This window comes from Carassius gibelio, chromosome B19 (genome assembly GCF_023724105.1).
Source record: "Carassius gibelio isolate Cgi1373 ecotype wild population from Czech Republic chromosome B19, carGib1.2-hapl.c, whole genome shotgun sequence".
Classification (NCBI taxonomy): Eukaryota; Metazoa; Chordata; class Actinopteri; order Cypriniformes; family Cyprinidae; genus Carassius; species Carassius gibelio.
Window position 1 is genome coordinate 9,857,829 of NC_068414.1, and position 23,671 is coordinate 9,881,499.

Here is a 23,671-nt window from a genome sequence, read left to right on the forward strand (position 1 = left end):
ATATATATGTATATATATATATATATATATATATGATAGCTGAAAATATCTTTATCAACAAATACCTAATATTATCATGAATTTCTAAATGAAGGACTCTCTAAAAGTATCTAATCTAAGATAAATAATTAAAAAAATCTAAATGCAGGTGCTCCGGTTCCCATACATTGTGGGGTGGTGGTGATGTAGCACAAACCCATGTTTTGATTGGGACACATTGTCCTGGTCATCACTGTTGTAGCTGCTGGTGATTTGTTGCTCTGTGTCCCTGCGGTCGATGTCAGTGAACTGTAGACAACAGTTTGTAGTTTGGCCGTCCGTGCACCACTTTTGATCCATATTCACTACAGCAGCGTCTGAACAAACCACAAGGTGCACCGTTTCTGGGATTGAAGATCTGAGGCACTGTGCCATCACAATTTGGATCTCTATTGGTGGCCTGCAAATTGTCTTTGGGCCAAAAAACAATCACCTTTGTTTTATCTTCATCTAAGGATATGTTTATTTTATTTTACATTAATAGAGATTTTATTGACGAAGGATTGTTTCGTTCGTTCTGCAAATAGATTTGGGTATAATCAGCGCATCCTTTGGAACAAGAAATAAAATCCTACTGTAAATCCCAAATATACAAATTATATCTTTAATTTCAACTTTTTTTAATTTTCTGAAAACTCTACTTTTCCCGGAGGCCCAGCTTCCAGCAGAGTTTGGGTCTAGCTCTAAACACACCTGAAGCAGCTAATCAAGGTCTTCAGGATCACTGGAAATCTCCAGACATGTGTTGGAGCTAAACTCTGAAGGAAAGGGGTTTCTGAGAGCAGGATTGGAAACCTCTGTCCCAGACTGATTGTCCAATCTTCAGATTTTGTACATAGTTCCAGCAAGACAGCAATCAAAAGAATTGGATATGTTAAGAGTTGCAAAACTAGTAGAAAATTAAACATTCTGCTGTTGTTAATTCTTTACGACTTAACATACTGTATAAGACAGTGATAATGCAAAAAATAACATTGACACTTACTGGAACTTGAAGTAGATCACAGAACACCCTCCCCCCACCCAACCCCACCAAAAAATAAATAAAATACCTACAGGGGGTGCTACAAGTGAAATTAATAATGCTGAGTAATCAGTGGATTGTCTGTACATTTGTACGTCTGACAAACAGGTGCAAAAATGACAACGCATGGAAAGAATGAGTTTAGCATTTATCTGTTTATTTTCTTGTTTAATATGTATTTAATTATATTATATATTTATATATAGATATATAGAAATCTAACTTTCACAGAAGAAAACTGACAGACTGGATTATGGCAACACATCAATGACACTGAGTGAGGAACACCAACACCAAACAAACATACTTCTTTTGGTGACTATTCATCTACAGCAGCTTTGATATCAGAACCGACCGGAGAGGATTTCAGATGCCCAGAGCTGGCGGGGTGACGAGAGGTGTTGACGGTGTTACTCGGTGGAGTTTTGGGCCATTTCCTGTTTCCTCTCCCTGTCTGGTCCAGCGGTGCTTGAGTATCCACACTATTTGCTTACTGCAGCTGATCACACAGAAACAATAACTCTACAAGAACATTCACTGAAGAGACTTACCCAAAAACAAAAAAAACATCTTTCAGAAAAGAGAAATGAAGAAATATAAATGTAGACATTATGACATCACTGTGGATGGCTTTGAGTCCTATCAACATTCACAATCCTTAAAGTGATAAAACGCCTTCTGTCTTACTCGTCTTCTGTCATTAAGCTTCATCACACACTTTGTCATTACTAAAAGCCCTACGAATCAGGACATCTACACAGATGCACCATACGCAATCAGACACATACTCTATGCAAGAATACAAATGCTTGGCCAAGCCTGCGGTCTGACTGAATCTTGGCGGTAACAAACACTCAAGCGGGCAACAGTCGACTTCATATGTCTGTGCCAATAAACCAAATGCATCACTAGTCAGGTAGCTAGCTATAAATGTGTCAACAGCTGAACTAACTTTAAATTGCTCAGCAAGATTCTCTTCAAACTGTTGCTCCATCATTTACCTGGAAGAGAAAACTGTAAAAAGACAGTGTCAATGTCAGTGTCTACTGCACACAACATCAGCGTGACACGCACTGCATTAGATTTTGATGCATTTTGGAACGCAGCCATCCACTCTATCAAGAAGCATTTGCGTTCACATACTTACATAATGTTTCAGGCCTAAGTGTGGCTTCCTCAGCATTTAACTACAGATTTTAAGACAGAAAACAGAGTATAAAAATAGATCTATCCATTAAACATTCCTGTGTCTTCCTGTCAAAAAAAGCTCAGATTAGCAGCTTTTCTTCTTCCACATTCTTCTGTTTCTTAGTTGGTGCATTTTGTTTTTTCTTCTCTCCGAATTAGAAAGGATGCCAAACTGTGCTCTATGTAATTATTTTCTCGTTTGTTTGTGGGAACATCCCTTCATAATCTCCCTTTAGCAACACACAGCATTCATACATGCCACAGATACCTTACGTCCTCTTCTCTGAAAGTATTAAAAGACCAACAAGGAACAATCACAAAACCAGTGAACGCGTCACTTATTGCACAGGCAGATTTATAAATCTAAAAACTAATTCAAGGTGCCTCTGTGCACACACGAACCGCGTAATCGTACAAACTCTCGTAAGCATCTACAACGAAACCCCTCCAGTTTGTGTCAGCGAGTCATGTGCTTTAGCACGAGCAGAGGCGTTTTACAGTACAATAAAGGCATTTTACAGTATAATGACTTCTTGTACCCCCGCTCCACCTCCATATTTAACCAGCAGTGCTTTGAAAGTCATGGGGCGAAGTGTCAGAAAAGGGGCACTGAGTAATAACAGTTCCCCACTGGCTAAATGGGCCGCAGGAAGGAGGCTCTGGAGATGGATGGGGGGTGTGGTCCACAGTTATGAGGGTTGATGGGTGGTCAGGGGTGGACCTTAAAGGCCAAGAGCTGCTCAGAGTGCATGTTGTTGAGCGAGCGCAGGTCCGGCAGTTTGAGGAGCAGTTTAGTGAAGATGGCGATCTCGTTCGGGTGGTTCTTGGTGATCAAGCTGCGAAGAGCTCGATTCAGAGTTTCCTGAAGGGCCTCAACCGAGTTGACGTTCTCCAGACCGGAGCGATCTATGGGAAACAATTCATGTAACACAGTAAGTCAAGGCTTCAGCTAAAGATTAGGAATAAGTAGTCTTTTATGTTTAAATATATATCTAAAAGCAAAACCTAATAAAATTAAGACATTATGTATCAAAAACATTGGGAATCCGTTTATTAAAAAATAAGAATTATTTGACTAATTAGAATTAATTCTAAATAATAATAATAAAAATATTATTGAAAAAAAAAATTATTAAATCAATTTTCCTTAAAAAAAGAATTTACATTTCAAGGCTCCGGTCACTTTTGACAACTAAGGAGCCAAATGTGACTCCCAAACGAAGAGGACCAGAGTATTATGATGTAATTCTAATGTTTGGTCAAATTTCTAATTGCCCAACCCCATCTCAGATACAAAACTATGGTCTTATAATGGTATGGCATTAATACCTGCAGACACCAGCACTACGGCTGTGAAGAGGCTCATCTCCTCCTCACTGAGGTTCAGCGCTTGCAGCTTCTCTGTGAAGTCAAACATTGAGTTGAGGAGATCTCCAGCACCCATCGAGCGCAGCGCCTCCACGCTGTACTTCCTGCCACTCAGAAATGTAACCGTGCGCTCCTTCACATCGAACAGGGATGTAAAGCGCACCACCAGCACCTACAGACCAAACAAGAAACCCATCAAACTGAATTCTATCCGGTCGATTCACAGGACTCTTAGGAATGATTTAAGACTGTTTAATTCAGTGTAGGGTCAGAAATTAACTTCTCCATTAAGGGGCAATATTTGTCTATAATGTTAATTACTTTTATCAACATTTTAAACTGTTGTCAATAACAGTAGGCAACAATTAAAAAAAAAAAAAATCGAAATTATACATGTAAAAATACAGAAGCTCCGAATCCGGCTGCAATATTTCATTATTGATTATTGACCATTATTAATATGACATTAGATTATTGCTCTTTATATTGTAATTATATGTATCTCATTATTAATGTATCTGCACTGTGTTGTTTATGATGAGGGAAGTCGCGAGCATGCACTTAACACAGCTCAGTGACTCTGATCGGCCAATGCATTCCTAAGTTCAACAGAAATCTGTGTGATTGGTTATGAGGCTCAATGCTGCACAAAACAATATGTAAAAAACAATCTGATAAAGTGTGTGAGTGGATCTAAATCTGAATTTACACTTTTTATACATTTTCACAAATGATTTTAATTTTCTGACCCTTGTGTGGAGACTGTGTTGTATTTTGTTCATACCTCAAAGGTGCCGGCCTTCAGCAGGGTGACCTGGTCGTGCTGGGACAGCTCTTTGAATCCTGGGATGCGCTTTGCACATTCCACCACCTCTCTGACAGCTGGGGTGAAGCTCATGGAGAACTCCTTCCAAATACTGTGACCCGACTTCTGAGGATCCACATAGGGCGATGTGTTCATGGGGCAAACCTTTGAATGAGAATCATGAGTACTTGTATGAACTACAAATGAAATTACGGTATAGGTTCTCTGTGTAACTCACCAGGTGCATCCTGTTCACCCTTGCAAATGTTGGGACACTACAGCTGCCGTTGACATGTGTGTCATTGTCATTATGAGCTCCCAGAGAGAGGTTCTGCAGAGACGGTCTTCAGGCCCCTGTGGAGCACTGCCTGATGGGGGCTTTAGTTCGCTCTCTGAGGAGGCATTGTTCTGTTGGTTCCAAACCTCCTGAGTCTTCTCTGAGCAATGGCTGTAGTTGTTGGGGCCCTCTGAAGGCACGCTGGCCTGCTCCTGATTGTACATGAAGGTCTCCTGGTGCGCTCTAGTCACTGTGCCAATGACCTCCTCCTCCTCGCTGTCAGTGGCACTGGAAGAGTCTGAGCTCTGGTTTGTATCCATGCCGCTCAGCAGCTCGTGGTCAGGACTGGATTTGGATCGGTTGCTCCGGGGGAAAGTGGAGGGGGAGCAGGAAGAAGGGCCCGAGCCGCTTTGTTCTGGAGATGCATCAGAACTCCACGTAGTTCCTCAAGAGGAACAGGGATCATGGGAAGTTAATAAGACAACTAGAAAGTCTGGGAGTTCAGAGCACGGTAGTTGATGCAGGGCCTCAAACCTACGCCCTTCATTCCCACAAAAAAGAAGCTGTAAGCAGCTGGTGATGTGGATGGTTGAACGAAACACTGCTGGAGAGCCTCCTGGAAGTGATCCTCTATCGCCTTGCACTCCAGGATGGACAACCCTTGGGGAGTGTAGCTCCAGGCAGCAGGTCAATAGCACAGTCTCTTGACCGATGAACTGGTTAACAGGTGGCTGCCTGCTGCTGAAAACATCTTGGAACACCTTGTAGTCACTCATTCACGCAAGCAAGATGGCTCCCGTGGTTGGCTTGGCCACTGCTTCATTGCATTTGTGTCAACTTTTTTACATTTGTACTTACTCAATGTGTCTCTGCTGCTTGAACATATGATCGACACTCGTTTTTGGACATCAGGGTGTCTATGGAAAGACTCTTTGAAAGCTGGGAAAGTTTCGGCTAACTTTTCCACCCCCATTCATGCGTCTTCCCTCGTCACCTGACTACCAACTCCTCTTTACAACCAGGGATCCTGGGAATCCTAAGAAGAGACCAAAGAGAAGGGGCTGCAGAGCTGGCACTCAAGTCAAGAGAAGGCGACAATCCTGGACGGGGGTGCTCTGGCCATATCGCAGAGAAATATTCAGGTGTCTGCGGCCGGTTTTCCTCCTAAATGTGGGTGAAAATGCTCCTCAGCTTCAACATCCCGGGATGCTTCTACTGGTTGGACGTGAACCTCTTTTGTATCAGCAATCTGTTGATGTGATCATCATGGACCTGCCATTACCGATGTCTGCTGTGCTGTCTGACCAGTTGCCGTAACTGGAGATTTCATGACTGCGTCAGCTGTTTATGGTCAGTTCCATCACATTCTGCTCCATCACAATCAGCTGTTGTTGATCCCGGTCTGCCGAACATTACATTGCTTCACTATCCCTTGCTCAATGCTTGTTCCATTTCTAACAAAACTTTTATTCTTAACAAGCTTTTTGTTAGCAAGAATATAGATTTTATGCTCCTTACGGAAATGTGGCAAAGGGAAAATGAGTTTATTCACCTAAACGAGCTCCAAACATGTCCTGTTGGCTGCTCTGTTACTGGGATGCCCCGAATGTCATGTTTTGGTGGTGGGCTTGCTGTTGTGCAGCGTTACAGTTTCATATGTAGAGTGATAAACTCTGAAAGTTTTTCCTCTTTTGAATCTCAATTATCCAGAGAAACAAATGTTAATGATAAATCCCCTGTGAGGTTTGTACTGGCACCATACAGACTTTATTAAAGAGTTTGTTGATTTTACATCCGAGTTAGTTCTGGCTGCAGATAAAGTTTTAATAGTTGGTGATTTTAATATCCATGTTGATAATGAAAAAGATGCACTGGGATCAGCATTTATAGACATTCTGCACTCTATTGGGGTGACAACACCTACTCATTGTCGAAATCATACTCTAGATTTGATACTGTCACATGGAATTGATGTTGATAGTGTTGAAATTATGCAACCAAGTGATGATATCTCAGATCATTATTTAGTTTTGTGCAAACTTCATATTGCCAAAATTGTAAATTCTACTTCTTGTTACAAGTATGGTAGAACCACAAGTTTCCTTAGTATATCCAAAACCTCAGAACAACTTGATGTAACAGAAACTATGGACTCTCTCTTTTCTAGCATTTTAAATACAGTTGCTTTTTTACGCTTAAGGCAGGTTAAGGAAACCAGTCTGACACCATGGTATAGTGAGCATACTCACACCCTAAAGAGAGCAGCCCGAAAAATGGAGCACAGCTGGAGGAAAACAAAACTAGAGGCATTTCGTATTGATTGACGGGAAAGTAACCTATCCTACAGAAAACCATTAAAAACTGCTAGATCCGATTACTTTTCTTCTCTTTTAGAAGAAAACAAACATAACCCCAGATATTTATTCAATACAGTGGCTAAATTAACGAAAAACAAAGCCTCAACAAGTGTTGACATTTCCCAACATTACAGCAGTAATGACATTATGAACTACTTTACTTCTAAAATTGATACTATTAGAGATAAAATTGTAACCATTCAGCCGTCAGCTACAGTATCGCATCAGACACTATAAGACCTCCTGAGGAACAGTTCTACTCATTCTCTACTATAGGAGAGGAAGAATTGTATAAACTTGTTAAATCATCTAAACCAACAACATGGGGTTAAGCGAGGTTAACGTCCCCGGTTACTCACGTAACCTTAGTTCCCTGAGAGGAGGGAACGAGACATTACGTATGGGGAAATCCATTTACTCGAAATTATGAAGTCTGATTGAATAACTCTTTTGCTTGCAAATAACCAATGGCGCCCTCGCCCTCACCTGATTGGCTGACCGCCATCAATATAGGTGACGGTGGGCGCCAAAACCCTCAGAATCTTCCACTGAACGAGAGTAATGAGGCTGGAAGGTTTTTCCACACGGCAGGTTACGTAATGTCTCGTTCCCTCCTCTCAGGGAACTAAGGTTACGTGAGTAACCGGGGACGTTCCCTTATCGAGTCGGTCTCTTGACATTACGTATGGGAACAATAAAACCCCCGCCGTGTGGGAAATACTCTCCGGCCCAGCTCGCATCGAGCCACAGAAGAGCATAAGCACTAGTTTTTATAGCGCGTTAGCTCTTGGTCGGATACCGGACCTGGTTGAAACACCTCTTGGCACAGAGCCAAATCAGCTCTTACACCATCGTAATCCAGTGCACCCAGATAAGCAACACTGGTGTGATATGGGGAAAATGCAGCAATATGTTGGTGCTTGGGAATACACTGCCGGCTTATAATGCGGGCATAATAAAGGGACCACATTAGATAGTGAATGAATACCTCAACCGCAGCTATTACAACAATAACTGACGCTGACCTGGTAGAAACCACGGCTAGTGCACGCGCTAGGCAGGGCGTGCCCATAGCTTAGTCCAATGACTGCTCAACTCCCTCCTCCTGCACTGACAGCACATGTGATGCGAACGAGGGAATGTCCAGATTATAGAATCTCGCAAACGTGTTGCGAGACGACCAGCCCGCTGTGAAACAAATGTCCTGAATAGACATGCATTTTTGTCAACACACCAGTTAGCAAATAATTTCCACTTCAGAGTGTATAAACGCCTCGTTGAAGGGGCTCTAGCCTCTGCTATTGTCTGCAGCACTTGCTGATATACTCCACGCTGATCTGCCACACATGCAGATCCCAAAGCTCTGGGTTGGGGTGCCATATGGTGCCCCTCGCCTGGGATAAGAGGTCCCTTCTCGGCGGGATCCGCCACGGGGGAAGCCGCGACATGTTCACCAGTTCCGGGAACCACGGCTGGTTGGGCCATTTGGGTGCTACCAGGATCAACGCACATCTCTCCTCCCTGATCTTCTGCAGCACCAGCGGCATTAACTTGTCTGGGGGAAAACCATACTTCCGTCCCTTTGGCCAGCGGCTCGACAGCGCGTCTCCCCCCAGGGGGGATGCTGTCAGCGAGAAGTACAGAGGGCAGTGGGCATTCTCTTGTGACGCAAAGAGGTCGATCTCCTCTTTGCCAAACAGATTCCAGATCATATTTATCGTTTGCGGATGGAGCCTCCATTCTCCGTGTACAATGCCGTCCCTGGACAGCATGTCCGCGCCGCAATTCAAACTGCCCGGTACGTGCACTGCTCGAATCCACAGAAGTACCCTGTCCCTCCATAACACCGCAGCTATTACAACAATAACTGACGCTGACCTGGTAGAAACCACGGCTAGTGCACGCGCTAGGCAGGGCGTGCCCATAGCTTAGTCCAATGACTGCTCAACTCCCTCCTCCTGCACTGACAGCACATGTGATGCGAACGAGGGAATGTCCAGATTATAGAATCTCGCAAACGTGTTGCGAGACGACCAGCCCGCTGTGAAACAAATGTCCTGAATAGACATGCATTTTTGTCAACACACCAGTTAGCAAATAATTTCCACTTCAGAGTGTATAAACGCCTCGTTGAAGGGGCTCTAGCCTCTGCTATTGTCTGCAGCACTTGCTGATATACTCCACGCTGATCTGCCACACATGCAGATCCCAAAGCTCTGGGTTGGGGTGCCATATGGTGCCCCTCGCCTGGGATAAGAGGTCCCTTCTCGGCGGGATCCGCCACGGGGGAAGCCGCGACATGTTCACCAGTTCCGGGAACCACGGCTGGTTGGGCCATTTGGGTTCCTTTTTCGGAACTAGAAAATAACGGCTGTAGAAACCAGAATTTCTCCGTTCCACGGGCACTATCTCTACTGCTTGTTTGGCCGGGAGAGAGGATATTTCTGCTTGTAGCAGCGGGGCGCTCTGTTCTGACACTTCTGTCATAATCACACCGCCGAAGCGGGGTGGTCTGCGAGCGAACTGGAGCGTATAGCCGCATTTTTTTTTTCGTGTTGATCACCCAATAAGATGCCGCAGGGAGCGTCGCCCACATGCTGAGATGACTCAATACAGAGGGTATTAATGCATGCTGCGGCAGGGCGTGCGCGCCAGCCACTGGGGAAGCATTGACCGCTATATGAATGGCAGGTGACTCGTTCGCGGCTTCTTGCACGGGAACAAACATCACCTCCTCGGGTTTCCCCGAGCTTCTGCTTTGCGAAGTGTCTCTCGGAGGAGAGGCTTCGCTTATGTAGCGGGTAATAGTAGAGGGAGGAAGAAAGCTCTTTTGCTGAGGCATGTAATGCATGTTTATTGAAACAGAACACAGCGGTTTCATTCTCACAACATTTACATCTTTGACGAACTCTGGGCGGGAACATACCCTTTTCGCCGCAGGTCCGACGAACACGTCCCGCGCTCTCTTCCCCCTGGCACGAGCATCAGGAACGCTGCTCCTTCTTGCCAGCCGGGCGCCCTTGGCTGCTAGAGGCCGGTTTAGGACCAAAACGGGGCTTCCTGGGCTGCCTCTGGCGGAATGGTGGCTCTGGCTTACGACGCTCTGCCGCGCTCGGGAACGCGCGCCTGGTATTTCCAATAGTATCCATCTGCAGACCCGCAGCACAGCCGTTTTAGAACCGCCGTTTCAGAACCGCTGTTTCAGAACCGGAAGTGAGGGGCGGAGCTATTAACACCTAGAAATGGCGGAGAGCACGGTGAGTACTTTTGCTGTCATATGGTGAATAATTTTCATTAGTTTTCACAAGTTTTTATTAGGTGTTTATATTTAATTTGTGATTGGCTTCATTGTCTTATTGAATCTTCAATTTGTTGTCGTTTTTAAGGTGTAGAAGTTTTCTGCGGATGTTTCGATTAATCTCGTGTTGTAAATGGGCCTTGCATATGAATAGTTTGTTCTCGTTTCACCTGTTGTATGCATTGTTTGTGAAATAATGTTACCGTATAGTTTAGCTATTTTAATCCCATTTGTCGTGCTTTCATCTCTTATAGAGACATATAACTATTCAGAATGGTGACGCATTACCTGAGCTGCAGCAGTGCAACAAGTGTTGCAGCAATTATCACTGCCCTTTTTGCGCGGCCAGCGTGTTTAAGCCAGCCAAACTGGTCAAATTAAAAACCCATCTTCAAAGCCACTTTAACAAGGCAGTAGTCTGTGGAGGTATCTTGATTTGTTTAATATGTACTTACAATATATTATTGTGTAATAGGTTACCAATTTACTTATTAATTTATTTTAGGCTATACTATACACAGATGTGGACTAGGATGTAGACCAGCTCTACATCACCACTGTCCATACTGTGAAACAACAATTTTAAAGAGAGGTGATTTTGAAAAACATGTACAGGTTTGCAAAAAAAACCCACCTCCAACTTCAGCCACAGTTCCATCTCCAACCACTGCAGCATTGACCACACCAGCTGTGAGAGGGACACCATCTTCAACCACTGCAGTTCTGACCACACCACCTCCAACCACTGCAGCATTGACCACACCAGCTGTGAGAGGGACACCATCTTCAACCACTGCAGTTCTGACCACACCATCTCCAACCACTGCAGCATTGACCACACCAGCTGTGAGAGGGACACCATCTTCAACCACTGCAGTTCTGACCACACCATCTCCAACCACTGCAGCATTGACCACACCAGCTGTGAGAGGGACACCATCTTCAACCACTGCAGTGCTGACCACACCAGCTGTGAGAGGGAAACCATCTCCTACCACTGCAGTTCTGACCACACCATCTCCAACCACTGCAGTGCTGACCACACCAGCTGTGAGAGGGAAACCATCTCCTACCACTGCAGTTCTGACCACACCATCTCCAACCACTGCAGTGCTGACCACACCAGCTGTGAGAGGGAAACCATCTCCTACCACTGCAGTTCTGACCACACCATCTCCAACCACTGCAGTGCCAACTACACCAGCAGTCTTCTCAGGAAGGGTTTGTGTAAGGCCTGTGATCAGAAAAAGATGCCCAGTTTGCAATATCCTCATTAATAAAAGAAACCTAAAAAAGCACATTGACCGCAAACACACAGAAGAGCCAATACAGGACATTAATGCCACATCCCATCTTGAGAGCCAGTGCATCGATAGGACAAATGGCATATTTACAGTTCTTAAAGTTACAAAGGGTCACAGTGTTCCTCTTCATATTCAGGTCAAGACATGGGGAGAACATCATAAGGTCATTTGTGAATCACATGAATGTCAGGTCAGTATGGAAGTTGCACAGAGAAGTGGCCTGTCATCATACCAATGCAAACACATCCGCTCTGTAAATTACTGTGCATCCTCTGCAGAACCAGTCTCCCTGAAAGAAGAGATTTTATCCGAGATGGTGAAAGCAAAGTGGTTTAGTAATGAAAAGAAGAAGATTTGCCTTACTCGGCAGCAGCATGCTAACAGCAGTAACATACCACTCTCTGTTCAAACCTCGATCGGCACCCCTGAAACAAAGAAGTTCATTTCAGTATTTGAACCCAGTGTCTCCTATTACAGCAGGTTGGGGCGTGTAATGGTTGTATATGACTCAAAATTAAACACATGGCATTGTCCCTGTGCCATATTGAGGCGCTCATGTGTGCACAAATATATTGCAAAATGGCACCTTTTTCAGACACAACGCGACTTGTTTCGAACAGTCTTCAGCAGAGAAGAATCACCACGCAAAGAACCATATGCACAGTCTGAGAAGGATTTCAGAGAAGACAATCCTGTTTATCCTCCAAAACATCAAGGGTTAAATAATATGGTATGTTACATTCTTCAGCACAAGAAGATTCCTGTTGATCTACCAGATGATGTGCGGGTACCATCACCAGACAAAGATTACCCAAAAATCCTTTGTCCAGATGAATGTGTCTGTCAGATTTGTCCAGGTGTTGTTCCCCTCAGTGAACCCATCCTAATTACGAAGAAGGCTAAAATACTCACAAACTGGTCCATAATTGAAGGTATGATTTGGTGTTATTTAATTGTATATGTGGTATTCAGCAAAATTGTCCTCTGATGTGTTACTTGTTTACATTTTTAGATGTTGCCATTTACTGTAAGCAGTGCCCACTATGTGGAATGTTCTACCGTTATCAGGAGTGGAAAGACCACCTACATAACTTTGATGACCACAACATCCTTGCAATACCCTTATGCCTAACCTTGAGAAGCCTTCTTCAGGTAAGTTTTAACTGAAATCTGTGGTATATGTGTTTATGTATGTTACTCAAAACTTGTATGTTACTTCCAGGTGCATACATCGGTGAGCAGAGCAGTAAATTATTTGGAAGATTTGACAGGTTTGAAGTTTCCGGCACCAGACACGGTTCTTCATGCCTACTTGCATTTTGAGGCCCTTGTGGAACATGAGTACAGATACTCATGTATTACCTGTGGTGACCATCCCCCAGTGGTGATAATGGATCTACACAAAAAGGGTGTTTTCCATTTTTCTGGTATGTTTATTATAATCATGTTCACTTCCATGTTTGTTTAATTAATTCATTCATTCATTCATTCATTTTAAATGTTTTTTCCACACAGTGTAATACAGATTTTTTTTTTCAGCAAGTGACACAGAGGAACCTCCTGAAAACTTCCGAGGGGACGTCAATATAGAAACATTCTGGGAGGCACTATCCAAAGAAATGATATGTCGTGGATTTGTTGCAAGTATGTGGAAAAGGATTTTTTATGCACTAAAGCACTACAGCTCATTATGTTTTTAATTCTGCTGTTATAGGTGGTGCACAAAATCCATTTGCAGTTAAACCTACGTATCACTTCTGGGCTCCTTGGATTGGCAAGAGGACACGTCGTTCAGACAATATGCTAAACACAGAGTTTGAAAAAGTTCATTCTTCAAAGTCTGCCTCAGAGACTGCAGAAATTACGGTGACAGAGGAGAGGCTGAAAGAAGAACTTCAGAAGCAGAAGGTTTGTTTGTAATGTATTTTTTTTCTGGAATGAATACTACTATTATTTATATTTATATATATATATATATATATATATATATATATATATATATATATATATATATATATAAACACACACACACACTATATTAAATAATATACTTTTGTAGGTTATTGTTATTCGGAAACTATGCAAAGAATGTGGTCTGGACTCCACTGGCTCTCGGAGTGACCTCCTCCTCAGATTGTCCAATGAAATGAAATCGAGGCAAACATATGATAAAATCTTTGAAAAAATCTGGGGTGCCTCTGGTGAGCTTATCTAACTTTTGATAATACAATTAATATATTGGCAGTACATGGATGTTCAAAACTTTTATTTTATGTATTTTTTCCTTTTAAATTGTTTGGGTTTTTTTTCCCTTTTTTTTTTTTCCCTATATTAGGAGGCTGGGGAGTCATCATGTGCCCATGTGGTGTAGTTTACAGTTTAAAATGCAATCTTCGAGCAGAAAGCCCTCGAGATTTTGTTGATCTTCTGTTCTCATGGAAGCACATGCCGAACATTATCATTTATGACTTTGCACGCGGTTTAGCAACACATGCCAATCTCAGGGCACCAGAAAGCATTCCTATTCATCCACATGAGGGACGCTTGGCAGAACCCACTCAAGAAAACATAACACTTGCCAGATCTGGAAATCTGAAAGTGTCCTTGCCTTGGCTGGAGGAAAAAAAGAGTGCAAGTGATCCTCAAGGACACCCACTGACAGGATCTTCTGATCATTACATATTATCTGACCGTTTTCACGAGAACAATACCAAAGACAGTAGAGATGTTCTGAGGAAGATCACTATAGTGCCTCAACTAGCTGGCAAAATAAATAGCCAGGTTGCAGAGCAACTGTTCTCAAAGATGAGAAAAAATAACTACTTCTTGAACATGTCTCAGCCATCAACACACCTCTTTCAAATGAGGACCATAATTCACCACTATAACGAAAACAAGAACAACAAAGTGAGGACTAGATTAATGAAGACATTTGGATCAAAGTTGGTGATGAATATGCATGGACAGGCTGTGCTGGGTAAGTTAAAATACCTTTATATTAAATACCTTTTTTTTTTTTTAAGTGTAAATGCATAAGCCAACAAAAGAAATATGTTTGTGTCTAACTTGTTGCTTGTTTTGTATTGTTAAAGAAAATTCGGACATCTCTATAGACGAGCTAGTCCCCACAGACATTGAGATGGAGCATGTTACCCCGACATCAATGACGGTCCCAACCAGTAGTAAGTGTAAACCTGCATAAGTTTTAATATATCATAAAGCTGTAATGCATAAAGTTGTTGTATGTAATTTTCAAATTTTTATTATTACAGCAGAAACTGAAATGGTGTGTAATTATAAATGCCTCTCTGCCAGTAGAGATTGTTGGGATTGTGTGCCAACTCATAGGCAATCAGTAATGGTATGTGAAAGGTATTCGGTTTTATTTGATGTTGCAATGGCAAACCAAAAATGTTTTTTTAATCATTTTTTTCTTCTCTCTAAGCTTGAATGGGCTTTGGGGACAGGCGACCAAGATGAGACAATTGCTGAAGTTGGAAACGTGGTTCTGAAAAGAAAAGATTTCTGGACTCTCGGTCTCAATGAGCAGTTGGAGGCAACAGTAAGTTGATACAAAGTAACATACAATAATATTAAGAAATGACTGTGACTCTTTACAATTTTCTTTTTAAAAAATTCAGATTGCAAACAGCTGTCTTGAAGTAATTACTTTGGTCTCTATGGAACGAGTAAGTATTTGTATAAAGTTGCAAATAACCTGAGACATAGTTGTCTAGCTTGTTTATAGTCTTACATAAGTACGTTATGTTGTAGGGATTGGATGTGTGGACAGCTAATGCATATGTTGTGGTGACCTGGTTGCCTCCAAATAATCTGGACCCATCCTTGTCATTTCCAGTGAGGCCACAAAGTTACATACCATTTACAGCAGTGACCAATTTTATTTTAACCATCTGAATGTTTTTTTTTATTTTATATATATGTATTGTTTACAGGATAACATTGCACTAAAAGACTGCATTATCTTCCCTGCTTGGAAGCCAGGACACTGGATGTTGTGTGTATGTCATTTGTGATCTAGCTATTTAACTTTCAAAAAAATTAACTGTCAAAATTTTTTTACTGTGTTTGTCTTATCACAATTCAGAAATACAATTTCATGATTTGGAAGAACTAACATTTTTTTTGCAGGTCATGAAGCCAAAAGATAGACACATGTTCTTCCTAGATTCAACCAATCCATATGGGTTGGGTGATGGGAGATATATGAAAGCTTTCAGGTTGCAAAAATAAAATAGTGAAAATGTTCAAGGTTCTAAGTTCAGGCTTGCTGTTCAAGGTTCGCTGTTCAATGTTTGTGTTCAAGTTTTGCTGTGTTCTGTGCAAGAGTTTAATAAGCTTGCTTAATGGTTACTTGCATGATGTTCTGTCTTTGCATGGTGTGACAGTTTTTACAAGAAAGACCCAAATACTGTTGACTGCTATGGTTTCAGAGCATCAAACTGTATGTAATTTTGCATATTAGCAAATATGTTTATTATGTGTATTTTTGTTGCAGCAAGATGACAGCCAAAATTGCACCTGGAACATGGATGCTAATAAAAAACAAGGTTGGTTATAGGAAGTATGCTAAAGTTGGGATAGTGGGAAGTGTCAAACATTGTAAAAGGTTTTTTTTTATATTTTATTATTATTTTTTTTTAGGATATCCCCCAACAGATTGGTGGTGTGGACTGTGGAGTCTTCCTGTTGATGGTATTGTTTTATTTAGAACTAAATAATTACACCATAATTGGTTTATTTATGAGGAACAAGGCAGGTTTTTTTATTATTGTTTTGCATTTACAGAGTGTGTGTGTGTGTGTGTGTGTGTGTGTGTGTGTGTGTGTGTGTGTGTGTGTGTGTGTGTGTATAATTTGTTTTCTTTTTTTTTATTCCAGTATGCTCTACATCTTGCCTTGGGAGCACCCTTTGATTTTACATCTGTAAGTAATTATAAAGGTAAATGTGTTTAACTGATGTTGTTGTAGCTGTTAATATTTTAATATTTCAGTTATTTTTTTTCCTTTTTCTTCCAGTGTGACATGCCAAAGATTCGGAGATGGTGGACTCTAATTCTTTTAGAGAACTTTGGGGTTTTCTCTGAAAGGTAAATACTGGACATTTCCTCCAGCCCACCATTACATTTGCACCCCCTTCTGATCATTTTTAAATGAACCAAAATATGTATATTACAGTGCAGATACCCTTCAAGAGGCTCTTCCACACAGAGAACCAGCTGAGCTTAGCAGCAGTGAGGTATGTCTCAGATATAAAGCCCATATATACACACATATGTACAGTTGAAGTGGATCAAAACCTTTCATCAAAGTTGTATTAAAATCAAAACAATAACCATTCTTGTCTTAGGACAACTTACTGATTAACTCTTTTGATCCACTTCAAATGTTGACTAATCACACACAAATACATATGTAAATACATAAATGCATACATATATAAACATCTGTAAGAAATGTAAAAATTAATTTTTTCTTTAATATTCTGTAATCAAGGAGCTACCAGTAATCCGAGACATGGCAGAAGCTGTGAAATGGATTGATTCCAATAACCATCTGCTCAGAGGGCCGGTGGAAGAGCCTCTTTTCCTCACCATGACTGAGGAGGAAAAGGAAAAGGCCCTCAATGATCTCAGTGAAAGCACAGACTCTTCGAGGGAGCCCTTTACGTTTCTTTTTCAGTTCAGGGATGACATGGAATTAGTTATACAAGAATGTCATGACAAAATGGGCCTAAAACTGAACTGTTCATTTGATACATTTTAATTTAAATTAATGCCATATGGTCATGACAATGTGTGAATTGTTTGTTTTGTAAATTGTCATTTTCATTTTATACAAAATTGTCATGGCAAATTGTTTAGCAAGTTTATTCCATAAACTTTAATTATCTAGTTTTTGATTTGTTTCTTTTAAAATTTTGTGTGTTTGAAGATTTTTACAGCAATGTTTTAATTTTTTTGTAGTGAAATGCATGATACACATGTTCTTTGCTTTGAAGTATATTTTTTTATGTTGTGATTAAAGTATATTTCATATAAAATGCCTTAAGTTTCAATTAATTTTTATTATCTCGAACTCGGAGGAAATAGCTCACGTAATGCAATTAAATGAATAAGTATATACAATTATATTAAACAATTTTTTTTTTTATGTGTCGTTGTAACATGCGCACATAAAGTATAACGTTTCTTATGAATAAAAGCCAATTATACTTCAAAACCGTGGGTGGCGCTGCTCTGGTAAGTACGTAAGCTCCGCTCCTCGCTTCCGGTTCTGAAACAGCGGTTCTGAAACGGCTGTGCTGCGGGTCTGCAGATGGATATATCTCGGTATTTCCCGCCTGGCGCTGTGCCGAAGAAGATCTGGACCTCGCTGCAGGGGGGGCTTGAGACCGTTTCGGCAAAAGATGAGGCATCATCTTAGACTGCTTGACGGTCTCTGCGTATTTCTCCGACAGAGATTCCACCGCGACACCGAAAAGGGGCTCACCGGTGCATCCAGGAACTGCCGGACAGCGTCAGCCACAGATGACGATGCAGGACCACAAGGCTGCTCATATTGCGGCCGACTCCCTGCGCTACCTTTTTCGACGCCGCGAGAGCGAGATCCGCCGCCGTGCGCAGCTTCCTGAGCGACTCTGGGTTCGGGCTTCCCTCATCCAGAGACCCAAGGAGCCGAGTTTGGAAGACCTGCAGGATTGCCATCGTGTGGAGGGCAGATGCTGCATGTCCAGCAGATATGTACGCCTTCTCTGCGATGTGAGCAGTAGCTCGACATGGCTTAGAAGGCAAAGAGGCGGTTTTCCAGCCGGGAGAAGATGCCAGGTGGGCCGCGATAGCATCCTCGACGGGAGGCGGTCGCGCGTATCCTAATTTCTCCGCCCCTTCCACCGTCGTCAGCAGCTGGGTCCCCTGTGCATGGGCTCGGGCTGAGTAAGGGGAGCGCCATGACCGGGTGAGTTCTTAGTGGACATCAGAGAAAAAAGCCGCGGGTCTCTGCGGGACTTCAGCCTGGCGGCCCGCGCAGAGGAAAGAACCGTCCATCCATCTCTTAGACGGCAGCTCCTTGGGGGCTGTCCACTCCAATTTCATATCTGCCACCGCCTCCGTGAGGATCGCCATAAGCTCGGCATCCAGCGAGGTGGGGGCGGCTTCAGACGGGGCCGCGGACCACGCTCCCGTGTCTGAGGCATTAATAGACATGGCGTCGTCCTCGTCATATCCAAACGAGACCATTTCCCGCGCTTCTAGTGGAGGGCGGTAACTGGCCTCAGAGTATGAGAGGGGATCTTCCACGTGAGGGTTGCGTGGGCGTTGGGCCGACGCCAGTACCTCAACAGAATCCATAGACGGAGCTCTCTGCAGTCTCCCAGTTCGCGGCTCGACGGCGGCGGACGGGGGAGAGGCAGGAGATACAGGGCCACCGTTACGGGTAATGGCCAGCCTTGCACCAAGGATCTTGATGGGAAGCTCCTCACAGGCACGACATCCCGATCCTTCGAATGCCGCCTCTGCATGAGCCCGACCCAGGCACAGCACACACTGCTCGTGTGCGTCCGGGAAATCAATGGGCCCACCACACATGCGGCAAAGAGACATTTTAAGAGTAAAATCACCGGAACGCGAGAGGGGATAATTTTCCACAATTTTCCGCTCTGTATGCGTGAATCCATGGCGAAACCAAACTCAAGTGAAGAAAAAAGATTCTGAGGGTTTTGGCGCCCACCGTCACCTATATTGATGGCTGTCAGCCAATCAGGTGAGGGCGAGGGCGCCATTGGCTATTTGCAAGCAAAAGAGTTATTGAATCAGACTTCATAATTTCGAGGAAATGGATTTCCCCATACCTAATGTCGAGAGACCGACTCGATAACGGAACTAAAGTTCGGAAACAGGGCCACGCCTCAAACAATCACCTGACTTCCAAACTTCCATATATACCGGGCCACCTCACACCACTCTGCTAGTCTCGTTATCGAGAAGGACAGGTGTACTTGCCTTGTCTGAACGGCGCGCTGTTTGATTCATCGTCACTGACGACACTCGACGATCACCTCTCATCATTCTGATCACAGTCTCTTTCAGAGCGTTCGAGTTCGATCATCCACATCCTGGGCCTCGAGCGCCCACTCACACACTCATCTCAGGCGGATCCTGAGCCCAACCTCCTTGCTCTCCGTCAGTGAGATTCACGGGCCGAATTCGCCATCTTAATTAGCGCGGTGAACGCCGAAAATGAATTCCCGCTCCCGTCGCGACTGCTCGCTCACGCTTCCTCAGCGCTCTCATTGCACGTCTTCTAGAATCCAGAGCCGAGGACAATTGAACCACGGGTCGCCTTCAACACGTTCTTAAATCCAAGGTATCCAGTTCAATCGTGCAGATAACAAACAGTTATTTCAACTATATTGAGTTCAGTTAAACTTCTGTCATAACAAACTTTGAGCCCCCCAGCGGTACCTCAGGTGGATGACCTCACAACTAACAACTGCACCACCTCTACATTGCCCAGCGGTCGAGCCTGCAGTTAACTACAGCACCACCAGAAGCGCCTCAGGTGAAGCGATCATTTAGCTACAACAGCACCGCCATCAGCGCCTCAGGTGAAATGATCATACAGCTACAACAACACCACCAGCAGCGCCTCAGGTGAAACAATCATACAGCTACATCGGCACCGCCATCAGTGCCTCAGGTGGAACGATCATACAGCTACAACAGCACCGCCACCAGCGCCTCAGGTGAATCGATCATACAGAAACAACAGCACCGCCATCAGCGCCTCAGGTGAAGTGATCATTTAGCTACAACAGCACCGCCATCAGCGCCTCAGGTGGAAAAATCAGAGATTCCACCGCGACACCGAAAAGGGGCTCACCGGTGCATCCAGGAACTGCCTCTTTTCGGCATCGCGCATGCCGGACAGCGTCAGCCACAGATGACGATGCAGGACCACAAGGCTGCTCATATTGCGGCCGATTCCCTGCGCTACCTTTTTCGACGCCGCGAGAGCGAGATCCGCCGCCGTGCGCAGCTTCCTGAGCGACTCTGGGTCCGGGCTTCCCTCATCCAGAGACCCAAGGAGCCGAGTTTGGAAGACCTGCAGGATTGCCATCGTGTGGAGGGCAGATGCTGCATGTCCAGCAGATATGTACGCCTTCTCTGCGATGTGAGCAGTAGCTCGACATGGCTTAGAAGGCAAAGAGGCGGTTTTCCAGCCGGGAGAAGACGCCAGGTGGGCCGCGATAGCATCCTCGACGGGAGGCGGTCGCGCGTATCCTAATTTCTCCGCCCCTTCCACCGTCGTCAGCAGCTGGGTCCCCTGTGCATGGGCTCGGGCTGAGTAAGGGGAGCGCCATGACCGGGTGAGTTCTTAGTGGACATCAGAGAAAAAAGACGCGGGTCTCTGCGGACTTCAGCCTGGCGGCCCGCGCAGAGGAAAGAACCGTCCATCCATCTCTTAGGCGGCAGCTCCTTGGCTGTCCACTCCAATTTCATATCTGCCACCGCCTCCGTGAGGATCGCCACAGCACCGCCATCAGCACCTCAGGTGGAAAAATCATACAGCTACAACAGCACCGCCATCAGCGTCTCAGGTGGAATGATCATACAGCTACAACAGCACTGCCACCAGTGCCTCAGGCGAAACGATCATACTGCCACTCACAAACATCCTTTCATCCCAACATCCTTTTTTTCCACCCTAACTTCAGCTGTTTACAGGAATATGGCCCTGTGTTTCTAATTATCTAATTAATCTGACAAGCACTGTGTCATAATGTTGTTACTTCTGCCCAAATAGCATTGTTAAATCTGCAGCTATCACCACCACCACCACCACAGCGGTACCACAACTAACAACTGCACCACCACTACATTGCCCAGCGGTCAAGCCTGCAGTTAACTACAGCACCACCAGAAGCGCCTCAGGTGAAGCGATCATTTAGCTACAACAGCACCGCCATCAGTGCCTCGGGTGAAACGATCATACAGCTACAACAGCACCGCCATCAGCGCCTCAGGTGAAACGATCATACAGCTACAACAGCACCGCCATCAGCGCCTCGGGTGAAATGATCATACAGCTACAACAGCACCGCCATCAGCGCCTCAGGTGGAATGATCATACAGCTACAACAGCTCCACCAGCAGCGCCTCATGTGAAATGATCATTCAGCTACAACAGCACCGCCAGCAGCGCCTTAGGTGAAATGATCACTCAGCTATAACAGCACCGTCAGCAGCGCACTAGGAGGAACGATAATTCGGCTACAACAGCACCGGCAGCAGTGCCTCAGGTGAAATTATCATACAGCAACTACAACTCTGCCAGCAGTACCTCGGGTGAAACGATCATTCAGCTACAACAGCACCGCCACCAGTGCTTCCGGCGAAACGATCATACAGCTACAAAGCACCGCCATCAGCGCCTCAGGCGAAACCGATCATACAGCTACAACAGCACCACCATCAGCGCCTCAGGTGAAATGATCATACAGCTCCAGCAGCACCACCACCAGCGCCTCAGGCGAAATGATCGTTCAGCTACAACAGCACCGCCAGCAGCGCCTTAGGTGAAACAATCATATAGCACCACCAGTAGCGCCTCAGGTGAAACGATCATACAGCTTCAACAGCAGCACCTCATATAAAACGATCATTCCGCTACAGCAGCAACACCACCACAGCAGAGCCTCAGGTGAATGATCACACAGTTAACAACCGCTCCACCTAGACCTCAGCGGAAGGGCCCGCAGCCATCTGCACCACCTCAGCAGCACCTCAAGTGGACGAACATGCTCCTAACAACAGCATTGTTACCTTATCCAGGCTAAGATTAGTCAGTGAGAGCGCACAGTCTTAAGTGCATGTGTAAGACTGCTGACTGTTTCTATAGCAACCAGGAAGCTTCTAATAGCAACTCCAGTGACGTGCAGTGTTTGGTTCTTTCGTTCAGAAGGTGGGGCTTCCTGTGATTAAGCGATCTATTGAGCATTGCATGTTCTATACTGTTGCTCACACAGACCAGCCGGTCTCCTTCAACCTCCAATTCCATTTCCAAACCTCTTTCCATTTCATCCTTTAATCCCAACATCCCTTCTTCCACCCTTCCTCTCTCCCTACCTTCCCTACCTCCTCCCCCCTCCTATCCTCTCATCCCAACATCCCTTCTTCCCCCTTCCTCTTTCCCTACCTTCCCTCCCCCTCCCCCTCCCATACCCTCTAATCCTCAACCCCTCCCCTGCTCAATACATCCTTTCATCCCATCATCCTTTCTTCAGCCACTGTCAGGGCCGCCTCTCTTCTAGAGGCGCCTCCACACCTGTGCATTCTGTGATGGAGCCACGTGATAAACTCCTGCTCTCATAACCCTACGATACCAGCAGACTGACTTGCAAAGCACCTCCGCACTCCTATCAAGAACCTGACATAGTCGACAGGCCACTAGCTAGAAGAGCTGTATACGGATGCAATACCCTAAGTAGACTTCAGCAGTTAATATGGTGGTTGCCCGGTTGATTCTAAACAGCCTCCGGAATTCAGTTCCTACAATTCACAGTCAAGAGCAGTCTCCACAGCATTATGAAATGTGTCCCATAGTCATAATATAACATCCTTGGGGGTTTGAATAGTCCGATTCTACTCATCTGCCAACTTAATCTACTCAACAACAACTCCTCCTCCGAGCAACTCCTATACCACGACTCCTTAATCTCGTAAACCGACTCTCGTCTCGTTTGACATTCCAGAAGTTAGACTTGGCTCCGGAATAAACATGCATCTCTCGCCGGTCATACCACTGACCAAACACCAAATAGGCTTCCTAAGAAGCCATTCTTAATCGCCTTGCTCCAAGCATGATCTTCACGATACCTCTCCGGTCGGAACTGTCTCAAAGCTTCCTTCCATCAACCGACCCACTGTATATCTTCAACTTAAAGGGGGGGTGAAATGCTCGTTTTCACTCAATATCCTGTTAATCTTGAGT

The 23,671-nt window shown here is 44.4% G+C and overlaps 3 protein-coding genes across 8 annotated transcripts in view; 2 read left to right on the forward strand and 1 right to left on the reverse strand.

Moving 5' to 3' along the window:
* LOC127979195 (nuclear receptor subfamily 1 group D member 2-like) overlaps positions 1 to 23,671 on the reverse strand; it is a 79,116-nt gene that overhangs the window by 26,921 nt on the left and 28,524 nt on the right. Inside the window, exon 9 of one of the 5 annotated variants that reach the window (XR_008158745.1) lies at positions 1,486 to 2,064. The exons of the other annotated variants lie outside the window; for them this stretch is intronic. The gene's annotated coding sequence lies outside the window, so the exon portion shown is untranslated. Of the gene's footprint in view, positions 1 to 1,485; positions 2,065 to 23,671 lie in introns of those variants that run through there. 5 annotated transcript variants of the gene reach the window in all.
* LOC127979198 (tripartite motif-containing protein 16-like) overlaps positions 1 to 23,671 on the forward strand; it is a 41,635-nt gene that overhangs the window by 5,700 nt on the left and 12,264 nt on the right. The window lies entirely within an intron of this gene.
* LOC127979000 (uncharacterized) lies at positions 11,374 to 16,622 on the forward strand (the record flags this gene model as incomplete). Its single annotated transcript, XM_052584070.1, has 16 exons — positions 11,374 to 12,592; positions 12,673 to 12,812; positions 12,883 to 13,087; positions 13,200 to 13,304; positions 13,375 to 13,568; positions 13,720 to 13,861; positions 13,996 to 14,637; positions 14,753 to 14,842; positions 14,933 to 15,021; positions 15,106 to 15,222; positions 15,302 to 15,349; positions 15,435 to 15,518; positions 15,617 to 15,682; positions 16,180 to 16,231; positions 16,326 to 16,376; positions 16,562 to 16,622. Coding segments are annotated over 16 exons (3,279 nt in total), but the record flags the coding sequence as incomplete, so codon positions are not given.